Source organism: Choloepus didactylus, chromosome 20 (genome assembly GCF_015220235.1).
Source record: "Choloepus didactylus isolate mChoDid1 chromosome 20, mChoDid1.pri, whole genome shotgun sequence".
In the NCBI taxonomy this organism is placed as follows: Eukaryota; Metazoa; Chordata; class Mammalia; order Pilosa; family Megalonychidae; genus Choloepus; species Choloepus didactylus.
In genome coordinates, this window is record NC_051326.1 from 13,152,277 (window position 1) to 13,175,017 (window position 22,741).

Sequence of the window (22,741 nt, forward strand, 5' to 3'; positions counted from 1 at the left end):
AACAGTAAAGAAAAGTGTAAAATGAAATCTACTTCTCCCTACTTCTCAAGTTCCTCTCTGCAAGGTAATTATTGTTAATACATTTTTGAATATCCTTCTAGAAAAATTTTCTATCAGTATACCAATACAAGCACATATCCTTAAAATACTTAAATAAAAGTGATCTGATTAAATATACTGCTTAGCCCTTTGTGTTTTTTTTTTAAAAAAAAACAAGGTCTGAGTTCATTCATTTATCCTCTCTAGCAAATACACATTAAATGCTAATGATATTTAAAGCACTTCAAAGGATTAAAAGAAATCAATTAAACCCAGTACCCTTCACCACTCAGAAAGCTTACTGTTTGTAGGGCAGTTTGCACATGGACTCATACATCCACAATACAGAACTGGATATTACACATGACATTTGTCAGATACAAACTAAGGAGAAATAGTACTTGAGTTGAGCCGTAAAAAATAGTAGAATAAAAATTAAAAAACAAACCACAGTACTGTACAACACAGAGAACACTAGTTTAAACCACAGACTACAGGCAATAGTACAATTATAATAATATTCCTTTATCAACTGTAACAAATGTATCACACAAACTAGAGGTGTCAACAATACAGGTGGGGTATATGGGAACTCTACATTCTGCATGAGTTTTCTGTAAACCTACAATTTTTCTAATTAAAAATAAAACAAAAACAGTAGGGTTTCAATTGGCTAAGTGGAAGGGCATTCCGAGAATTCCAAGAAAAGGGATCTGTGTTCACTAAGGTTACAGATATGGAAAAGCAAGACTTTGTTCTGGGAATTGTGAAAGTTGGATTGCTGAAGAATAGGTTCCACAGAGGGTAGGGGGCAGAGGCCGCACTAGAGAGGCCCTCCTATGGTGTGCGGACTTCACTCTGTAGGCCATAAGTAGGCCCTGAAGGAGTCACTTATCAAGAATGGTATATAACAAAACAGGACTTAATAATGACAATATTTTACTTTTGTATTGAGCTTTACTTTTTTTTTTTTTTTTACTTTATTTTGAAATAAAGTGTCCTTTTGATAGGTCCCCATCACTTTTTTTTAAAGGCAGTTTTATTGAGATACGTTCACAAACCATAAAATCCAACCAAATTATATAATCAATGACTCTTAGTATAATCAGAGTTGTGCATTCATCACCATAATCAATTTTACATTTTCATTACACCAAAAAAAAAAAAGCCCATACCTTTTATACCCTCTATTAAGACATTTAGCATTAGTGTGATACCTTTGTTACAACTGATGACAGAACATTTACATATTACTGTTAACTACAGTCCATGGTTTGCATTAGATTTATTTTTCCCCATGTACCACCCTATTATTAACACCTTGTAATAGTGGCTCACATTTGTTCTGGCTCATGAAAGAACATTCTCATACCTGTACTATTAACCACAGTCATCATCCACAAAAGGGTTCGCTGTGTTTTCACTGTGTTATATAGTCCCATGTTTTACCCTCTAGCTTTCCTGCTAGTGACATACATGACCCTAAACTACTTTCAACCATATTCACAAGTATAATGCAGTGCTGTTAGCTACACTTACAATAATGGGCTACCATCACCTCTATCCACTTCCAAACATTTACCAATCAACCTAATTAGAAATTCTGCACCAATTAAGCATCAGCTTCCCATTCCCTAATCTCATTCTATCTCCTCATAACCTATATTCTATGAGTTTGCTTTTTATGTAAGTAGTTCATATTAGTGAGATCATACAATATTTGTCATTTTGTGTCTGGTCATTTAACATAGTGTCCTTAAGGTTCATCCACATTGTTGCATGCATCAGGACTTCATTCCATCTTACAGCTGAATAATAGTCCATCATATACATATAAACCATATTTGTTTATCCAGGCATCAGTTGATGCACACTTGGGTTGCTTCAATCTTCTGGCAACTGTGAATAATGCTGCCATGAAAATTGGTGTGCAACTGGTCCGTGCTTTGAGTTCTTCTGGATGTATACCTAGTAGCAGCATTGCCAGATCATATGGCAATTCTATACTTAGCTTCCTGAGGAACTATCAAACTGTCTTCTACAGTGCTGCACCATTTTATATTTCCACCAGCAGTAAATGAATATTTCTATTTCTCCAGAGCCTCTCCAACACTTGTAGTTTCCTGTTTTATTAATAGTGGCCATTCCAGTAGCTTTGAAATGATATCTAATTGTGGTTTTGATCTGCATTTCCCTAACAGCTAGTGATGTTTGAGCATCTCTTCATGTGCTCTTTAGTCATATTTCATCTTTGGAGAAATCATCTATTCAAGTCATTGGCCCATTTTTAAATTGGGTTGATTGTCTATTTATTGTTATAGGATTTCTCTATATATTTGGTTATTAAACCCTTATTGGATATGGGGTTTCCAAACATTTTCTCTCACTCAACAGGCTACCTTTTCACTTTCTTAACAAAGTCCTTTGAAGCACAAACATTTTTAATTTTCAGGAGGTCCCATTTAACTATTTTTTCTTTCGATGCTTGTGCTTTGGGTGTAAAGTCCAAGAAACCACCACCTACCACACTATCTTGAAGACGCTTCCCTAGATTTTCTTCTAGGAGTTTTATGGTCCTGGCACATATAATTAGGTGTTTGACCCATTTTGAGTTAATTTCTGTATCAGGAGTGAGATAGCGGTCAGTCCTCTTTCATTCTTTTGGAAATGGATATTCAGTTCTCCCAGCACCATTTGTTGAAAAGACTATTCTGTCCCAGTTGAGTGGACCTAGCAGCCTTGTCAAAAGTCAGTTGACCACAGATGTGATGTAAGGGTGTATTTCTGAATGCTCAGTTTGATTCCGTTGGTCAATATATTTCTCTTTATGCCAGTACCATGCTGTTTTGACCACTGTAGCTTTATATTATTCTTTTCTAAAAGCATTTTTTATTGTGAACTTATATATATATCAGTGATAATGTTCAAAGTACAATTTAACAAGTAGTTAGCAAATTTCAAAGAATGTCATGGGTCACAGTTTCACAACTTCAGCTATTTCCATTATTGTAAAATATAACACACATACAGAAAGGGGTTAACTTTCGATGTACCACTCAACAAGCAGTTATATAGGTAATTTCAAAAATTGTTATGGGTTACAGTTCCACAGTTTCAGTTTTTTTCTTATTATGAAATACAGAGAAAGATGAAGACTTCCACAGCACAATTCAACAAGTAGCTATAGGCCAAATTTCAAAGAATGTTACAGGTTACAGTTCCACCATGTCATTTACTTCCGTCCAGCTATTCCAACACCCCAGCATCGAAATATCTAAATATCTAAATCTATCTCTCTCTATATATGTTTCAGTAGTCATAGACCTTTGTTAAATCTCATCTTGTTTGTTGCTACCCCTTCCTCTCACTTAATCTCTTTCTCCATCTTCAGGGGTGTCTAGGCAGTGACCACCCTAACTTGTTCATATTGAAAGGGGGTGTCGACATTATGGGGAAGGGGGCTGCATCTGATTGTTGTTCTTAAAGAGGCTGTTGCTTCTGGGTTTTAGAACTTGTCTGGCATAGGAACACTCTGGTGGATTTAAGTTTCTGAGAGATAAAACTTAGTACATGATGTACTATGCTTTAAAGTCAGGAAGCATGAGTCCTCTAACTTTGTTCTTCTTTTTCAAGATTTTTTGGATAATTGGGACCCCTTAACCTTCCAAATAAATGTGATAATTGGCTTTTCCATTTCTGAAGAATGAGTTGCTGAATTTTGATTGGGATTGCATTGAATCTGTAAATCATTTCAGATAAAACTGACATCTTGGCAATATTTAGTTTTCCAATCTAAGAACAGGGACTGTCCTTCCATTTATTCAGGTCTTCTTTGATTTCTTTTAGCAATGTTTTGTAGTTACTTGTGTACAAGTCCTTTATATCTTTGGTTAAATTTATTCCCAGATGTTTGATTCTTTTAGTTGCTGTTGTAAATGGAATTTTTTTCTTGATTTCCTCCTCAGATTGCTCATTACTAGTGTATAGAAACACTACAGATTTTTGTGTGCTGATCTTGTATCTTGCCACTTTGCTGAACTCGTTTTCTTGCTCCAGTAGCTTTGTTGTAGATTTGGGGGGGGCTTTCTACAAATAGGATCACATCATCTGCAAATAGTGAGTTTTACTTCTTCCTTTCCTATTTGTATGTTTTTTCTTTTTCTTGGCTAACTGCTCTGGCTAGAACTTCTAGCATAATGTTGAAGAATAGTGGTGACAGAGGGCATCCTTGTCTTGTTCCGGATCTTCGAGGGAAGGCTTTCACCATTGAGTATGATGTTACCTGTGGGTTTTTCATATATGCCGTTTATCATGTTGAGGAAGCTTCCTACTATTCCTATCTTTCAAATTGTTTTTATCAAGAAAGTGTTTTTATTGTCGAAAGCCTTTTTTGTGTCAAACAAGAGGATTATGTGGTGTTTCCCCTTCAATTTGTTAATATGGTGTATTACATTCATTGATTTTCTTTATTGAACCACTCTTGCATACCTGATAAAACCCACTTGGATCATGGGGTATAATGCTTTTCTTTTTTTTTTAAATCTTCATTTTATTGAGATATATTCACATACCACGCAGTCATACAAAACAAATCGTACATTCGATTGTTCACAGTACCATTACATAGTTGTACATTCATCACCTAAATCAATCCCTGACACCTTCATTAGCACACACACAAAAATAATAAGAATAATAATTAAAGTGAAAAAGAGCAATTGAAGTAAAAAAGAACACTGGGTACCTTTGTCTGTCTGTTTGTTTCCTTCCCCTATTTTTCTACTCATCCATCCATAAACTAGACAAAGTGGAGTGTGGACTTATGGTTTTCCCAATCCCATTGTCACTCCTCATAAGCTACATTTTTATACAATTGTCTTCGAGATTCATGGGTTCTGGGTTGTAGTTTGATAGTTTCAGGTATCCACCACCAGCTACCCCAATTCTTTAGAACCTAAAAAGGGTTGTCTAAATTGTGCGTAAGAGTGCCCACCAGAGTGACCTCTCAGCTACTGAAGCTTATTTCATTTCCTTTCACATCCCCCTTTTGGTCAAGAAGATGTTCTCCGTCCCACGATGCCAGGTCTACCTTCCTCCCCGGGAGTCATATTCCACGTTGCCAGGGAGATTCACTCCCCTGGGTGTCTGATCCCACGTAGGCCGGAGGACAGTGATTTCACCTTTCAAGTTGGCTTAGCTAGAGAGAGAGGGCCACATCTGAGCAACAAAGAGGCATTCGGGAGGAGGCTCTTAGGCACAATTACAGGGAGGCCTAGCCTCTCCTTTGCAGCAACCGTGTGCCAGTTTGAATGTACTGTGTCCCCCAAATGCCATTATCTTTGTGGTTTTGTGTGGGGCAGACATTTTTGGTGCTGGTTAGATTTGCTTGGAATGTGCCCCACCCAGCTGTGGGCAATGATTCTGATGAGATGTTCTCATAGAGGCGTGGCCCCGCCCATTCAGGGTGGGCCTTGATCGGTAGAGCTATATAAATGAGCTGACTCAAAGAGAGGGAAGAGAGTGCAGCTGGGAGTGATGTTTTGAAGAGGAGCAAGCTTGCTAGAGAGGAACGTCCTGGGAGAAAGCCGTTTTGAGGCCAGAGCTTTGGAGCAGATGCCAGCTGCCTTCCTAGCTAACAGAGGTTTTCCGGAGGCCATTGGCCATCCTCCGGTGAGGGTACCCGATTGCTGATGTGTTACCTTGGACGCTTTGTGGCCTTAAGACTGTTGGCCTTAAGACTGTAATTGTGTAGTGAAATAAACCCCCATTTTATAAAAGCCTATCCATCTCTGGTGTTTTGCATTCTGCAGCATTAGCAAACTAAAACAAACCGTCTTCCCAAGGGTAAAACCTACAGTAGAGGGCTCAACCCATCAAACCACCAGTTCCCTATGTCTGTGGTCATGTTAGCAACCATTGAGGTGGGATAGGCCAGGGTATAATGCTTTTAATGTGCTGTTGGATTCGATTTGCAAGTATTCTGTTGAGGATTTTTGCATGTATATTCATTAGAGAAATTGGTTTGTAATTTTCTTGCAGTATCTTTATTCTGGGTTTGGTATTAGGTGACGTTGGCTTCACAGAATGAATTAGGTAGTATTCCCTTCTCTTCAATTTTTTGGAAGAGTATGAGCAGGATTGGTGTTAACTCTTCTTGGAATGACTGGTACAATTCACCTGTGAAGCCATCTGGTCCTGGGCTTTTCTTTGTTGGTAGGTTTTTGATAACTAATTCAATCTCTTATGATCCTTTTTATTTCAGTGGGATCAGTAGTAATGCCCCCTCTCGTTTCTGATTTTATTTGCATCTTCTCTCTCCTTTTTTTTTTTTTTTTTTTTTTTTGTCAGTCTAGCTAAGGATTTCTCAATTTTATTGATATTCTCAAAGGACAAACTTTTGGTTTTGTTGATTCTCTCTATTGCTTTTTTTAAAATTCTCAATTTATTTACTTCTGTTCTAATGTTTGTTATTTCTTTCCTTCTGCTTGCTTTGGGATTAGTCTGCTGTTCTTTATCTAGTTCCTCCAGGTTTGCAGTTAGGGCTTTGATTTTAGCTCTTTCCTCTTTTTTTTAAATTTAAGTGTTTAGGTACATAAATTTCTTTCTCAGCTCTGCCTTTGCTGTATCTCATAAATTTTGATATGTTGTATTCTCATTTTCATTCGTCTTGAGATATTTACTGATTTCTCTTGCAATTTCTTCCTTGACCCACTGATGGTTTAAGACTGTGTTTTTAATCCCCATATATTTGTGAATTTTCCAGTTCTCTGTCTGTTATTGATTTCCAGCTTTTTCCATTATGGTCAGAGTAAGTCCTTTACATAATCTCAATCTTATAAAATTCATTGAGATTTGTTTTCTGACCCAACATGTGGTCTGTCCTGGAGAATGATCCAGGAATATTTGAGAAGAATGTATATCCTTCTGTTTTGGGTGCAATGTCCTTTATAAGTCTGTTAAGTCTAGTTCATTTATCAATGTTATTCTCTGTTTCCTTATTGATCCTCTGTCTAGATGTTTCATCATCTAGATGATGATGAAAGTGATGTACTGAAGTCACTATTACTGTAGAGATGTCTATTTCTCCCTTCCATTGCGCCAGTGTTTGCCTCATGTATTTGGGGGCATCCTGGTTAGGTGCAAAAATATCTATGATTGTTATTTCTTCTTGGTAGATTTCCCTCTTAATTCATATAGTGCCATTCTTTGTCTCTTAAAAGTTTTGCATTTAAAGTCTATTTTATCTGATAGTAGTATAGCTACCCCAGCTCCTTTTTGTTTCCTGTGTAGAATATCTTTTTCCAACATTTCACTTTCAACCTATCTGTCTCTTTGGTTTTAAACTGAGTCTCTAGTAGACAGTATATACATGGATCATACTTTTTTCTTCATTCTGTCAATCTGTGTCTTTTGATGGGGAGTGTAATCCGTTAACATTCAATGATGCTACTGTAAAGGCAGTACTTATTTCAATAATCTTATCCTTTGGTTTTATACGTCGTATCTTATTTTTGTTTCTGTTTTTACCCTTTTAGTTACCCTTACTGATAAGGCTCATTTCTACACTCTCCTCCAAAACTCTGTCTCCTGTCTTTTCTTTCAACCTGCAGAATTCCCTTTAGTATTTCTTGTATGGCATGTCTCCTGTTGACAAACTCTCTCATTTTCTGTTTATCTGTGAATATTTTAAACTTTCCCTCATTTTGGAAGGACAGTTTTGCTGGATAAAGAATTTGAGACTAGCAGTGTTTCTCTTTCAGTCTCTTAAATACATCACACCACTGCTTTCTCACCTCCATGGTTTCTGTTATATGATTAATCACTTTTCTCTTGCTGCTCTCAGGATTCTCCCTTTATCTCTGGCATTTGACATTCTGATTAGTATGTGTCTCAGTGTAGGGCTATTAGGATTTATTCTGTTTGGAGTATGTTGTACTTCTTGGACATATATATTTATGTCTTTCATAAGAGTTGGGAAATTTGGGGCCATTATTTCCTTAAAAATTCTTTCTGTCCCTTTTCCCTTTCTCCTCTTCTGGGACACCCATGATGCATATGTTTGTGTGCTTTGTGCTATCATTCAATTCCCTGAGACTCTGCCCAAGTTTGTCCATTCTCTTCTCTGTCTTCTGTCTGTAAGATTTTGTATGTCCTGTCTTCTAGTTTGCTGATTCCTTTTTCTGCCTGTTCAAATCTGCTGTTGTATGCCTCTAGAGTATTTTTAATCTCTTCTTTTATGCCTTTCATTCCTATAAGTTCTGTTATGCTCCTTTTCATACTTTCAAATTCTTCTTTATGCTCACCGAGTGTCTTCGTAATATCCTTTATCTCTCTAGCCATATTTTCCTCCATCTCCTTGAATTGATTTAGGAGATTTGTTTGAACGTTTTTGATTAGTTGTTCCAAGTTCAGTATCTCCTGACTTTTTAGTTTGTTCCTTTGAATGGGCTATATCTTCCTGTTTCTTAGCATGGCTTGTGATTTTTTGCTGATGTCTAGGCATCTGATAATGATGAGTTTATCTGAAAGTCAGTTTCTCTCTCTTGTTTAGGGTTTTGTTGATTGGCTTTGTGTTAAGGCTCTTTTTTGACACTTGGTTCAACTTATTCTAAACCTTTAGAATTGCTTATGCTTAACTGATCAGATTTATTCAACACTTCTACATCTGATTCTTGCCCTGGGTATGCAGTACAATTTTTAAGATTGCTCTGTTTGTGCAATTGTTTCACCCCCCAGAAGAAAGCCTCCTTTCCCTTTATTCCTTCTCCAGGAATCTTGATCTGTTGTTTGTTTTTGTTTGCTTCTATAGTTTTTTTTGTTTGTTCGTTTTTGTTGTTGTTGTTGTTTGCTTGTTTGTTTACTCTCCTTTCGTTGTCTCTGGCTGCTTTTGCCTGGAGGGCAAATTCTGGTACAAGGGTCACACTGGAGAGAACTTTCCCAAGTCAGTATTTCCCAGCCAACACAAGGGGGTACAGATCAATTCTGAAGGGTCCTGGGGAGAGGATCAGTTATGACGTAAAAAAGTCTTTTTGTCGGTTCCCCAAGGCTGCACTTTTCCAGCCTGCCCAGCAGATGGCACTCTTCAGCAGTGTTTCTTTAAACTTCCTGTGACTCCGCCCCTGTCAGGGGTAGGGCTGAAACAACAGCCATGGCGGTTCCTGTCCAAGGCAGGCTAAAACCATGTTTCAGAGCTGGGAACAGCGGTTTAACTTCATCGATCAAAAGCTGTGATCAGTACTCAAATCTGCTCCCAACCCCCATTCTTGGGGAGGAGGGCTTCCATGTCCCTCTCCATCTGGAAGGACCAAACCCAAGATGGCTCACCTCAAGGGCTGGAGATGGACACTGGCCATTGCCATGGAGCAAGTTACTCACAGTTTTTTACCACAGGTTCTCAGTCTCTTCATCTTGCTCTTCCCTTGATACTGTACAGTGCTCCCCTGGCCTCCAGCTGCCTGCCCACTGGCTGTTTTTGGAGGAGGAGTGAGTCTTGTAGCTCCCTACTCCACCATCTTCTCCAGAAGTCTCCCCCTAAAAACTACTTGATTCAGTCCCCTATCTGGACTTTCTCAACACTGGCATGCATGGCGGCCTTGCACCTAATATGCAATTAATAAGTTAACCTATAGCCAGCATACTTGAGCTCAGACTTTAGCGAGGTACCCTTGCTTCAAGCTAGGCCACCTCTTGTTCCTTCCAGAGAGATGAGAGCCTTACAAAACTCCCATATGATTTTTTTTTTTTTTCACTTAATAATATAACTTGGAATCTTCCTCTTCCTTTTTAATGACTCTTCTGTATTTTGCTTTGTGGCTGTACCATAAAATTTTTAACCAGTTCTGTATTCCTCGACAAGTCAATTGTTACCATTTTTTTTGCTGCTACAAACAACGCTTTAGTGAATTTTTTGTGTCTACATCTCTGCACACTTGTGGGGATATTGATTTAGGATAAATTCCTATCAGTTAACCTGAACTATAAAAGCTCACAGATTTTGGGGGGCATGAGTATTCATTCATGGCCATAGAAGATCAACTACAGTGTGGAATGCAGAACAGTGGGACTGAAGTCAAAAGTCTGTTTAAATTTTATGTCTAAGTACCAACCACAATGGAGTAATGAGTACTAGACTAGATCTCCTGCCATAAACAACTATAAAACTGGACAAAATCTATGAGGGAACTATTTTTAGATAGTTGACAAATAGCCAGTAAAGACTTTTTATTGCTGAGTGGTAAGCGTCACAATTACCTGGTTCTCTTCTTGAAGTCCATATCCTAGCCATCTCACAGAGAGCTAGATTCTGAGCAGACACAAAGGCCCTTTGAGCAAAGGATGCAGAAATCATGTTGGAGGCAGCTGAAAGTGGCTAGGATCTGGGAAGCAGGGCACTGAGAAGAGGGAGCGGTACAGGGTTGGGATCCCAGAAGTCCACATGTGGGTTGCTGAGATACCAGAAAGGCTGTGCCTTAGGAGTTAGGCTCATCATAACAAAACCTAAAACTAAGAGCAGACAAGATCCGCAAGAAAGACAAAATCTGAGGTTGAGTACAATCAAATTAAAAGGATCAGGAATCACCTTGGGCTTCCTTCAGATCCTTGCTATTAAAGCAAAAACCAAGCCTACACAAGCTCAGTAACTAACCTGCCTGCTAAAACAAAAGCTCTCCAGAGGAAGATAACAGAATCTAGAGTCTTTATAATGTACAACACACAAAAATCAAATAAATATAAAAGGAGGCATGAACAGACGATCTGAAAGGCAAAAATGGCATAAGACTTACAAAGACTAAATAGGAAAATGGCAGAAGAAAGTCCTGCATTATCAGTAGTGATTTAAATGTAAATGGATTAAACTCTCCAGTCAAAAGGCAGAGATTGGCAGGCTGGATAAAAAAGCAAGACCCACTACATACTGTCTGCAAGAGACTCACTTTAAATTCAAAGACACAAGAAGGTTGAAAGCAAAAGGATAGAAAAAATATATAGCATGAAAGTAGTAAGCAAAAGAGATCTGAGGTAGCTATACTAATATCAGATAAAATAGACTTTAAGTCAAAAGCTGTTAAGAAGGACAAAGATGGTCATTACATACTGATAAATGGGTCAATTCATCAAGAATACATAACAACTATAAATATATATGCAGCTAATAGGAGAGTCCCAAAGTAAATGAAGCAAATACTGACACATTTGAAGGGAGAAACTGAGGGCTCTACATTAATAGTAGGAGAATTTAATACACTATTTTCAATAGTGGATAGAACATCTACAAAGAAGATCACAGGGAACTATAAGACTTGAACAATATTCTAAATCAACTAAATCTAACAGACACAAAAAGAACACTTTACCCAAAACAGAATACACTTATCGAGTATGCCTGGCTCCTTCCCCAGGATAGATCATATCTCAGGTCATAAAACAAGTTTAAATAAATTAAAAAAAAATATTGAAACCATAAAATGTATCTTCAACATAAAAGAATGAAACTAGAAATCAAAAACAGAGGGAAAAATGGAAAATTAACAAATATGTGGAAATTAAACAACATATTCTTAAACAACCAACAAGTTAAAGAGAAATTAGGAAGTATCTTGAAGTGAACAAAAATGAAAATACAACATAACAAAACTTACAAGATGCTGCAAAGGCAGTGCTGAAAGGGAAATTTATAGCTCTAAATGTTTACATTAAAAAAGAAGACAGACTTCAAATCAGAGACCTAACTTCAAAACTGGAAGAACAAGAAAAAGAAAAGCAAACTAATACCAAGCAAGCTGAAAGAAGTAAATAAAGATTAGCCCGGAGATGAATGAAGTAGAGAACAGAAAAAATAGAGAGAACCAACAAAATCAAAAGTTAGTTTTGGAAAGATCAATAAAATTCACAAACTGTTAGGTAGAATGACAAAGAAAAAAAGAGAGAGGATACAAATAACTAAAATCAGAAATGAAAAGAGTAACATTACTACTCACCCCACTGAAATAAAAAGGACTATAAGAGGATACCGTGAACAACCATATACCAAATAAATTTGCTAACCAAATGAAATGGACAAATTCTTAGAAACACACAAACTACCTATCCTGACTCAAGAAGGAAGATCTCAAAAAGTCAATAACTAGTAAAGAGATTGAATCAATAATCAAAAAACCTCCCAAAAAAGAAAAAACCAGGACTTCAAAGGGGAATTTTACCAAACATTCCAAGAAGAACTAACATTAATTCTGCTCAAATCTTTCAAAAACCAAGTAGGAGGGAACACCCCCTAATTCATTCTACAAGGTCAACATCACCCTCATAACATAGCCAGATAAAGATGCCACAGAACGGAAAATTACAGAACAATATCTCTTATGAATATAGATGCAAAAATCCTCAACAAAATACTAGCCAATAGAATCTGACAGCATAGTAAGAGAATTATACTGCATGATTGAGTGGGATATGCTAGGGTGGTTCAACATAAGAAATCAGTGTAATACACCACATTAACAGAATGAAGGAAAAAAAGCACATGATCATCTCAATTGATTCAGAAAAGGTATTTGACAAAATCCAGCACCCTTCTTGATAAAAACCCTTAGAAAATTAGGAATAGAAGGAAACTTCCTCAACATCATAAAAGGAATATATGAACAACCCCAAACTACCATCCTACTTAATGGTGAAAGACTGAAAGCTTTTCCTCTAAGATCAGGAACAAGATAAGGATACCCACTGTCACCACTATTATTCAACAAGGTATTGGAAGTTCTTGCTAGAGCATTTAGGGAAGAAAAAGAAATTAAAGGCATCCAAAGTGGAATGGAAGAAGTAAAACTTTCCCTAACTGCAGATAACATGACCCTATATGCAGAAAATCCTGAAAACTCCACAACTAAGCTCCTAGAGCTAATAAATGAATTCAGCAAAGTGGCAGGGGTATAAGATCAACACCCAAATATCAGTGGTATTTCTATACACAAAGCAATGAACAATTTGAAGAAGAAATCAGAAGAAAAATTCCATTTACCATAACTAAAAGAATCAAATATCTAGGAATAAATCTAACCAAGGACATAAAGGACTTGTATACAGAAAACTACAAAACATTGCTAAAAGAAATCAAAGACCAAAATAAATGGAAGGACATTCCATGTTCATGGATTGAGAGACTAAATATTGTTAAGATGCCAATCCTACCCAAAGTTATTTACAGATTCAGTGCAATCCCAACCAAAAATTCCCACAACCTTTTGAGTAGAAATGGAAAGAAAAGCCAATCATGAAAATATAAGGAAGGGTAAGGGGTCCTGGATAGCCATTCTTCTTTTTCAAGATGACTTTTTCAAGTCATCTTGAAAAAGAATGATGTTGGAGGACTCACACTTCCCAATCTTAAAAGTTATTAAAAAGCCACAGTAATCAAAATACCATGGTACTGGCACAAGGGCAGAAAACAGCCCAATGACACTGAATTGAGAGCTCAGAATTCAACCCTCACGTTTATGGCCAACTGATTTTTGACAAGAAGGCAAAAACTACTCAATTAGGAAGGAATAGTTTTTTCAACAAATGGTGCTGGGAAAATTGGATCTCCATCTGCAAAAAAAAAAAAAAAAAAAAAAAAAAGGAGGACCCCTACCTCACACCATATACAAAAATCAACTCTAAATGGATTTAAAGACCAAAATGTAAGAGCCAGAACTCTCAAACTCCTAGAAGAAATGTAGGGAAGCACTTTCAGGGTCTGTGTTAGGCAATGGTTTCTTTAACTTTACACCCAAAGCACTAGCAACAAAAGAAAAAATAAATAAATGAGACATCAAAATTAAAAATTTTTGTTCCTTAAAGGACATTATCACAAAAATAAAACAACAATCTACACAATGGGAGAAAATATCTGGAAGCCACCTATCTGACAAAGGTTTACTATCCAGAATATATAAAGGACTCCTTCAACTTAGCAACAAAAAGACAAACAACCCAACTACAAAATGGGTGAAAGAGTTGAATAGACATCTCTCCAAAAAAGATAAACAAAAGGCCAGAAAGCACATGAAAAGATGCTCATCATCATTAGCTATCTGGGAAATGCAAATCAAAACCACAGTAAGATTCCATTTCACACTCATCAGAAGAGCAGCTATTAAGAAAATGGAAAATCACAAGTGTTGGAGAGGATATGGAGAAATAGGAACACTCATTAATTGCTGGTGGGAATGGAAAATGGGGCAGCTGCTGCGGAAGACAATTTGGTGGTTCTTCAGAAAGTTAACGATATACATAAAAGGACTGAAGGCAGCAACTTGAACATATATTTGCACACCAATGTTCACAGCAGTATTATTCACAATTGCCAAAAGACAGAAACAACCCAAGTGCCCATCAACTGATGAATGGAAAAACAAAATGTGTTACGTACGTACATACAATGAAATAATATTCAGCTGTAAATAGGAATGAAGTTCTGATTCATGCGACAACATGGATGAACCTTGAAGACATGTTGAATGAAATAAGCCACACACAATAGGGCAAATATTGTATGATCTCACTGATATGAAATAATTAGAAAAAGCAAACTCCTAAGAGACAGAATCTAGAATATAGGTCACCAGGGTACTGGGTGAGGATAAGGAATGGTAAGTTAAACCTTAAAATGTACAGGGTTCCTATTTGAAATGACGGAAATGTTTTGGTAATGGATGGTGCTGATGGTAGCATAACATTGTGAACATAATTAAGAGCCTTGAAATATATCTGAATGTGTTTGAAAGGTGAAATGTTAGGCTGTATATGGCAACTGAATGGAAATTTTAAAAATTCATGGCACTGCACGAAACAGTGACCCCTAAGATAAACGATGAACTATAGTTAATAGTACAACATAAAAATGTGCTTTCATCAATTGTAACAAATGTTCCACACTAAAGCAACGTGTTAATAATAGGGCGGTATATGGGGAATTCTGCATTTTATGCATGATTGTTCTATAAACCCACAACTTCAAAAAAAAAAAAGAATATGAAACATGACAAACCACTGTCAACCTTATTTGTCTTGAAATAGAAGCCTCCATTGCCCAATTCAGCCTGTCAGCCAAGGATGAAACCTGTCTTCTAGAAGGAGGGCTGACATCTTGTGAGAAGGAAATTCAGCATAAAAGAGTGAATAAAATCCCACTCAATAATTAGGAACAACTCTTTATAGTAGAGTTACAGTTTTTGAACTGCTAAAAATTCCCAAAATATCACATATATTCATAAGAAGAAAAATGCACTATTCATGCCACCACTTCCTTCCAAATGTATCTATAATTAACAATTGACTTGACTTTATAACTTATTCTTTTAAAAAGCCTTCTTTCCTTGAAATTATTCAAGATCAAAGTTTTAAAAAGTGACCATTCATTCAGGTTGCAAAGTGAGAACATCCTTCTATTGCCTACTTGATTGATAATATCTTATTTCTATGTGTGACTGGATTTTACAATGATATTAATTGCAGAATTAATTGCTATTATTCTTTAATTGCACCCCTGTGGGCTACAATATAAAATTAGATGTGGCAAGGCAATTTTGCCAAAGTAATGCTTCCATTTGATTATGTATAAAAATGTAACACTGTTAACTAAAGATAATTTTGAAGAAAATCTTTGTCCCACTTTACTAGTACATAATAATTGTTTTTAAAACTGAAGATCACATAATCACCTGGAGAGCTTTTTCAGAATACAGATTCCTAGGCTTCATCTCACACCATTAAGCTTCCAGTAAGTTGAGAGTCCAGAAATCTGCATTATGAAAAATTTTAACAGAAGACTGATCTCAATATTCTCTCTTTCTCTCCTTCTCTCTTTCCAGCTTCTGAAAAGAAAGAGCTTATTCTAATAGGAAACACCTATACTTTTTTGCTTCTCATAGCATAAGCTAAAATTTGACATGGTCAGCCTTGACACAAACCCTAAAATGACAAAATGCTAGGTTACCTGGAACATCTCATTGATTCCCTCTCCAGTTTGTGCTGAAGTTTCAAAGTACAGGAACCCTTTGCTTTCAGCCCAAAGACGCCCTTCACTTTCATCTACACAGCGATGCTTGGTACAGTCAATCTGAAACAGAAAGGTGGGGTGCAGAGAGAAGATTCCAACACTAGAATAGGATTGATAGTGATGTCACTGTCAATCCTTTACTGAGGCAAAAACTATTCTTATGAACTCCAGCACTAGTGCATAAAATTACCAGGACCAAAAGAACAAAAATTCTAATATTGAAAGAAGACTGATTTCCTGAGGCCAAAAGACCAGAGCCTGTTGCTGCACTTCTCTCTAACCCTTGGGAAAACAGCTGCAGCCACCCCTGTGAAGGCTGGCCTCATAATATCTGCCATACCCATGGGTCACAGTCTGTTTTTCCTATGTTTCCCCAGCCCCCATTTCATTGACCAAAGGCCCCTCTTCCGGTTCACAGCATGGTTTTCAGGACCCACCTCTCCCGCTCAGTCACCAATATCTGCCTCCAGTATGGCAGGAGAAAAAAATCCGATAAAAATCCTGATATGCCAGATTTTGTTTTTTGTTGCTACTGTTGTAGGGACATATATTTTGAAAGGTGGTTGATTCTATATTACTGAATAAGGAATTTTCCTTTTCTTTTTGTTTGTTCCCCAGAACTCAGAAGCTGTACTCTTCCCATAACAAATCTAGAAAGTTGGTCATATCATTTCCAAATCAGTTACCTTGTTGGCACACACTACAAATATAATATTTTCCATGTTTCCATGAGGTCCAAGCTCTTGCTTCATTTCTGCCAACCATGAATCAAGGGCATCAAAGGAGTCTTTCTGTCCAACATCATAAACCAGTATCACACCCTGTGTGTCCTTGTAAAATTCATTACGAACCTTCACATAAAAGAACAAAGGCACAAAATACATACATGTTGTGATTTTATAAAATCGTATCTCACAGTCATTAACTTAGCCAAGTGTGTTCTTTCGTGTATTTGTAATACTGGTTATTATATCTCAACATCTACTAGTCTTTAAAGGACTTTTAATTTTTTTAACCAAAGTTAACAGATAGACATGCTTAAAATAATCTATCAGTACCAAAGGACTTCTAACGGAAAACAACGGTCTCCTGCCTCACTCCTCCCCACATCCAGTGCCACTCCCCAGAGGCAATCAACCTTTCATTATTTTCAGTAGACCTTAAAAGAACACACTTTATATACAGAGTAAAATTCTTCTTAAGAACTAAGAAGGTGAATGAATAATTAAAAAGAATTAAGGCAAAAACGACACAAGGATCAGCAATGGCTACAGCCGTGTATGTATCACATCCCAACGCTGGCTTCCCCCAGAACGCTGACAAGCAGAGCTTGCCTGTGACTCCTGGGTCTGTCCACTGACTCTGGAACTCCGACCTCAGAGACTCAGTGTCTTGTTATGGAAAAGAGCACAGGCCCTGGAGTAAGACAGATCTGGGTTCACACTTACTTACTAGTTGTGTGATCTTGGGCAAGTCACTTAACCTCTCTGCGTCTCAGTTTCCTCATCTGTAAAATGGGGATAATACTACTTACTTCACAGGATTATTATGAGGATTAAATGAGATAATGAAGGCAAAGCACCTAGTATGGTACCTAGCAAGCAATGTGTATTTACAACTTCTCCCTGCCTTCCCTCCTTGTTTTCACTCTCTGGTTGGTCTTTGTTCATGTTTTCGTTAGAGAAGGCAACTTGCCTTAGGGCACAGCTACAATTCCTGGAAGAGGCAGCATAAAGTATAGGGCGCACTAAAGTGGCAGAGGCAATGAGAAGCTGGTGGGCGAGGAGCAGTACTGACAGACTGGGGGTTTGGGGCCAAAAAGACATTTGCTAGAGGCCACATATGCTGCGTTCTTTTCACAAAATTCTAGTACCGACCCAGACTCATACTGGATGTATAGTAAGAAATAAGGACAAGTTACATACATCAGGCATGAAGTGTCTTATGGGTTTCTGAGATAGACAGAACCTGGACCAAGAATAAGTTTGCCTGTTAATTTGTAGAAACCCAAGAAACTATCCCCTAAAGTTAAAACCAAAAAAAGCAGAAAGATGTAAAACAACAAAGACCAATGGTCTTCTTCTCTCAGCACTCAGGGTCCTTAGCCCTTCCGCAGTAGTTATCAGTGGGGGCTCTCCCTTCTTTCCTGAGACTCTAGCTGCCTTGGCTCCCATATACCACCTTCTCCTAGCTCTTCAATTACCTCTCTTATACCAACTCCTCTTCTCTCCACTCCTCCCACCCCTTCCCACCACCAAGTTCCCCAAATCCTGTCCTAGGTCCTTCTTCCTTTCTTTTTAAATTCTTCCTCCCAACTTAGCACCATCAACCACCTGCACAGTTTCAAATGTGAGAACCTCCAAAATGAACCCTTTCATCTGAACTTTCAGACCTGCATTTCTAATTAGCACTAGATGCTTCCAGCTGAATGCCTTGCTCAAATTCAATATGTACAACAGGAAATCCATTAACTCATTCCTTCCTAAACTGTTTCTTCTCCTGAACACCAACTGATGAAAGGTTGGTGTTAACCTTTGTTACTTCCCTCTCTCTTTGCTCAGGAGATTCAAACAGTCCTGAAGAGGGCATTTCTAACATATTTCTTCCACCTATTATTTCCTTTCCATTTTCATTGCCAACATTATCTCTTGACTACACTACTGCAAAAGTATTTTAAGTAATCTCCCTAGTAACATTTTACACTATGCACATTTATCTTTTTAAAGCCCATTGTACCAGTTTGAATGTATTGTGTCCCCCAAATGACCTTATCTTTGATGTAGTCTTGTGGGGCAGACGTTTCGGTGCTGATTAGATTTGTTTTGGAATGTGCCCCACCCAGCTGTGGGTGATGACTCTGATGAGATAATTTCCATGGAGGTGTGGCCCCACCCATTTAGGGTGGGCCTTGATCAGTGGAGCCATATAAATGAGCTGACTCAAAGAGAAGGAACTCAGTGCAGCTGTGAGTGACCTTTTGAAGAGGAGCAAGCTTGCTAGAGAGGAACATCCTGGGAGAAAGCCATTTTGAAACCAGAACTTTGGAGCAGACACCAGTCACGTGCTTTCCCAGCTAACAGAGGTTTTTCAGACGCCATTGGCCATCCTCCAGTGAAGGTACCCGATTACTGAAGTGTTACCTTGGGCACTTTATGGCCTTAAGACTGTAACTGTGTAGCCAAATAAACCCCCTTTTTATGGAAGCCAATCCATCTCTGGTGTTTTGCATTCCGCAGCATTAGCAAACTAGAACACCCACCTTTGTCATGTAATTTCCCTGGCTTAAAAATTCTTCATTGGTTCCCCACTGCCAATCCTTCAAAGTTTAAACTCTTTTAGATGACATTAAAATTTTCTGATTGGTACTCCATCATCCTTCCTGGTCTTATTCTTCTACTTTCCTCTGTCCTTCAAACTGGATAACTTCTCATTCCTGAAGTGCACCCTATGCCTTTCTAACTACATCTGGAAATGGACAACTTTTTATCTTCCATCTTTCAAGAGTTGGCTGTAATTATTTCTGTATCTCACATGAAGCTTTTCTTGCTCCATTCCTCACAATGTAACCCCCATCCTTCGCCAGACAGAATGGGCTCATATCACTTCCTGCCTAGTTTTATAATTAGCACATCCAGCAGTCTTTCCCACTAGACTGTAAGCAATGTGACAGCATGCATTGCAATGCATCCATCTTTGTGTTGCCCACTAAGTCTAGCAGATACTTGCAACATTTTTGTTTAACTTAATGGCTGAATGTGCTGCAATAGAGAACAAAATGATTGTGACAGACTGGCCAAAGGGGAAAAGAAAGAACAAAAAAATGTAGGTCATGCTGTCCATAAGGGAGATTTGCATGTAAAAATAGACTTAAGCAAGCACAATGGACTTCTCTTTCAAGGGACTTAAGTTTAAGTCTGGAATCAGCAACTAGCTAGCCATACAATCTTGAGTAAATTATTTTATTACACCAAGTTTTAGTTTCCTCATCTGTAAAATGACAAGGTTAAAGTAGATATCTCAACAGTCCCCTCTATTATTCTAGTCTCCCCAAAAAGCTTTTAATGTTGGTCCTGCTGGCTTGCTGCATCTGAAGTTTAATTAAATAGGATGCTAAGAGGTTGGGATTCTTTAATTCTTAAGAAGTAGTTACTGCCCAGTAGTAATGAAGCCACCACAACTGCAGTGTAGGTGGAGTCCATGTGGAGGGCTAGAACTACCCCCTCCCCCAGGAATAAGGAGGAGGCCCCCTCCCTCAGGTATCATTGGAGGCCGTGGAAGAACCTGGAGTTCTGCCTCCACCTGGCTAGATGGGAAACCATCTAATTTGTGGGTTAGAACAAGCTGTTCATTCAATATGACTCCAACCTCAGAAAGTGTTTTAAAATCAATCTTTGTTAAGACAACTCTAACTCACATCAATAAACGCCAGAATTCACCTGTGTGCATCAGTGGGCACAGGGCTGGTGGTAAGATGCAGGCCCCACCAATCCCCTCAGCAGCCCTCCCTTTGATACTTTTATCTGAGACCATAATTTCACGTACTGAGCAGACTGTCAGTTCTCAGCAGAGCCTCTGGGTAAACCTGCCAAGAGGACTAGGGACAGTGGAACCTTTGACAGAGGGCAGGCACTGAGGAAGTGAGGAAGCCAGGGATTGTGGGGAAGGTTGTGGGGGCTGCACTAGGTATATGCTGAGCAAGAGTATCTTCTGGCAGTTTGGGGCTCAGAAAGAGGATGATGACTTTGTACGGCCAAAAAATAGGGACGAAGGGCGTGAGCTGCAAAAGCAAATATTTGACCAAAAAAGGTAGAGATCAAGGCTATTTCAGTAAAAAGATACTTCAGAAGTGGTGATTTCAAGGAATTTCTATTAATTACACTTCTGTTTACATGAGCTGTTGGAAAAAATCTATTGTAATCTCAGGTTGCATTAAAGTGTTTAAGGCAGAAAGTAACAAATACCCCGTTTCTCTCACTAGCTTGACCATATTTGCAACGTTAGGTTCAGTTTTTGTCTCCATACCAGCTAACTATAGATCACCCACAAAGGAGGCTGACTAAGAATGCTGATAGGTCTGGTTGTGGCATGAATAAAAAATGTTTCATCTGGAGAAGGGTAGACTAACATATATTAGAAAGGCTCTCTTGCAGAAGAACAGATTTAGTCTATGTTGCTTCAAAAACAAGGCTAGCCCAAGCCCACTCACCTGGGACAGAAATGTATCTTCAATAAATGGGAAAAGTGGATATCCATAACCAAAAAAAATGAAAGAGGACCTCTATCTCACACCCTACACAAAAATTAACTCAAAGTACCATAAAACTCCTAGAAGAAAATGTAGGGAAACATCTCCAAAATCTAGTGGTAGGCAGTAGTTTCTTAAGCTTTACACCCAAAGCACAAGCAACGAAAGAAAAAATAGATAAACTGAATATTTTAGTGCTTCAAAGGACTTTGTCAAAAGGGTGAAAAAGCAACCAACTCAATGGGAGAAAATATTTAGAAACCACATATCAGATAAGGGTTTGATATCCAGGATATATAAAGAAATTCTACAACTCAACAATAAAAAGACAAACAACCCAATTGAAAAATGGGCAAAAGACATGTATAGACATTTTTTCAAAGAGGAAATGCAGATGGCTAAAAAGCACGTGGAAAGATGCTCAACTTCACTAGTTATTAGGGAAATGCAAATCAAAACCACAATGAGATATCTCACACCTACTAGAACAGCCGCTATTAAACAAACAGGAAACTACAAGTGTTGGAGAGGATGTGGAGGAGCTGGAACACTTATTCACTGCTGGTGGAAATGTAAAATGGTGTAGCCACTATGGAGGATGATGTGGCAGTTTCTCAGGAAGCTAAGCATGGAATTGCCTTATGACGTGGCAATCCTGCTACTTGGGATATATCCAGAATATCTGAAAGCAGGGTAATGAACAGACATTTGCACACTGATGTTCATAGTGGCATTATTCACAATTGCCAAAAGATGGAAACAACCCAAGTGTCCATCAACAGATGAATGGAAAAAGTGTGCTATATACATACGATGGAATATTATTCAGCAGTAAGAAGAAATAAAGCCCTGATGCATGTGACAACCTGTACGAACCTTGAGGACATTATGTTGAGTGAAATAAGTGAAACACAAAAGGACAAATATTGTATGATCTCACTGATAGGAACTAATTATGATATGTAAACTCACAAATATAAACTACAGAATATAGGTTACCATGGTACAGAATGAGGCTAAAGAATGGGGAGCGGCTACTTAAAATGTGCAGAATGTTTAACTAGGTTGAACTTAAACATTTGGATATGGACAGAGGTGATGGTAGCACTTTATTGTGAGAATAGTTAACAGTGCTGAATGATGTGTGAATGTGGTGGAAAAGGGAAGTTTAGAGTCATGTATGTCACCAGAAGGAAAGCTGGAGGTTAAAACAAGAGAATGTATATATAACACAGTGAGTCTTGTCATGGACAACAACTGTGATTAACTGTACACATGTAAAAAAGTTCTTTTATAAACTAGAACAAATGTAAAACACTATTACAAGGAGTTAATAATAGAGGGGTAAATGGGGAAAATGTACATATTGTAAACTATGGATTATAGTTAACAGTAATATTTTAATACTCTTTTGTCAA

At 37.9% G+C, this 22,741-nt stretch overlaps 1 protein-coding gene across 1 annotated transcript in view; it reads right to left on the reverse strand.

Annotated features, from left to right (window-relative positions):
• The window catches only part of DNAJC27 (DnaJ heat shock protein family (Hsp40) member C27), an 86,731-nt gene that overhangs the window by 13,579 nt on the left and 50,411 nt on the right, over positions 1-22,741 (reverse strand). Inside the window, exons 4-5 of the mRNA XM_037813051.1 lie at positions 16,765-16,929; positions 16,016-16,138 (exon numbers count right to left, since the gene is read on the reverse strand). Of these exons, the coding sequence (XP_037668979.1) occupies positions 16,016-16,138; positions 16,765-16,929 (288 nt within the window). The remainder of the gene's footprint in view (positions 1-16,015; positions 16,139-16,764; positions 16,930-22,741) is intronic.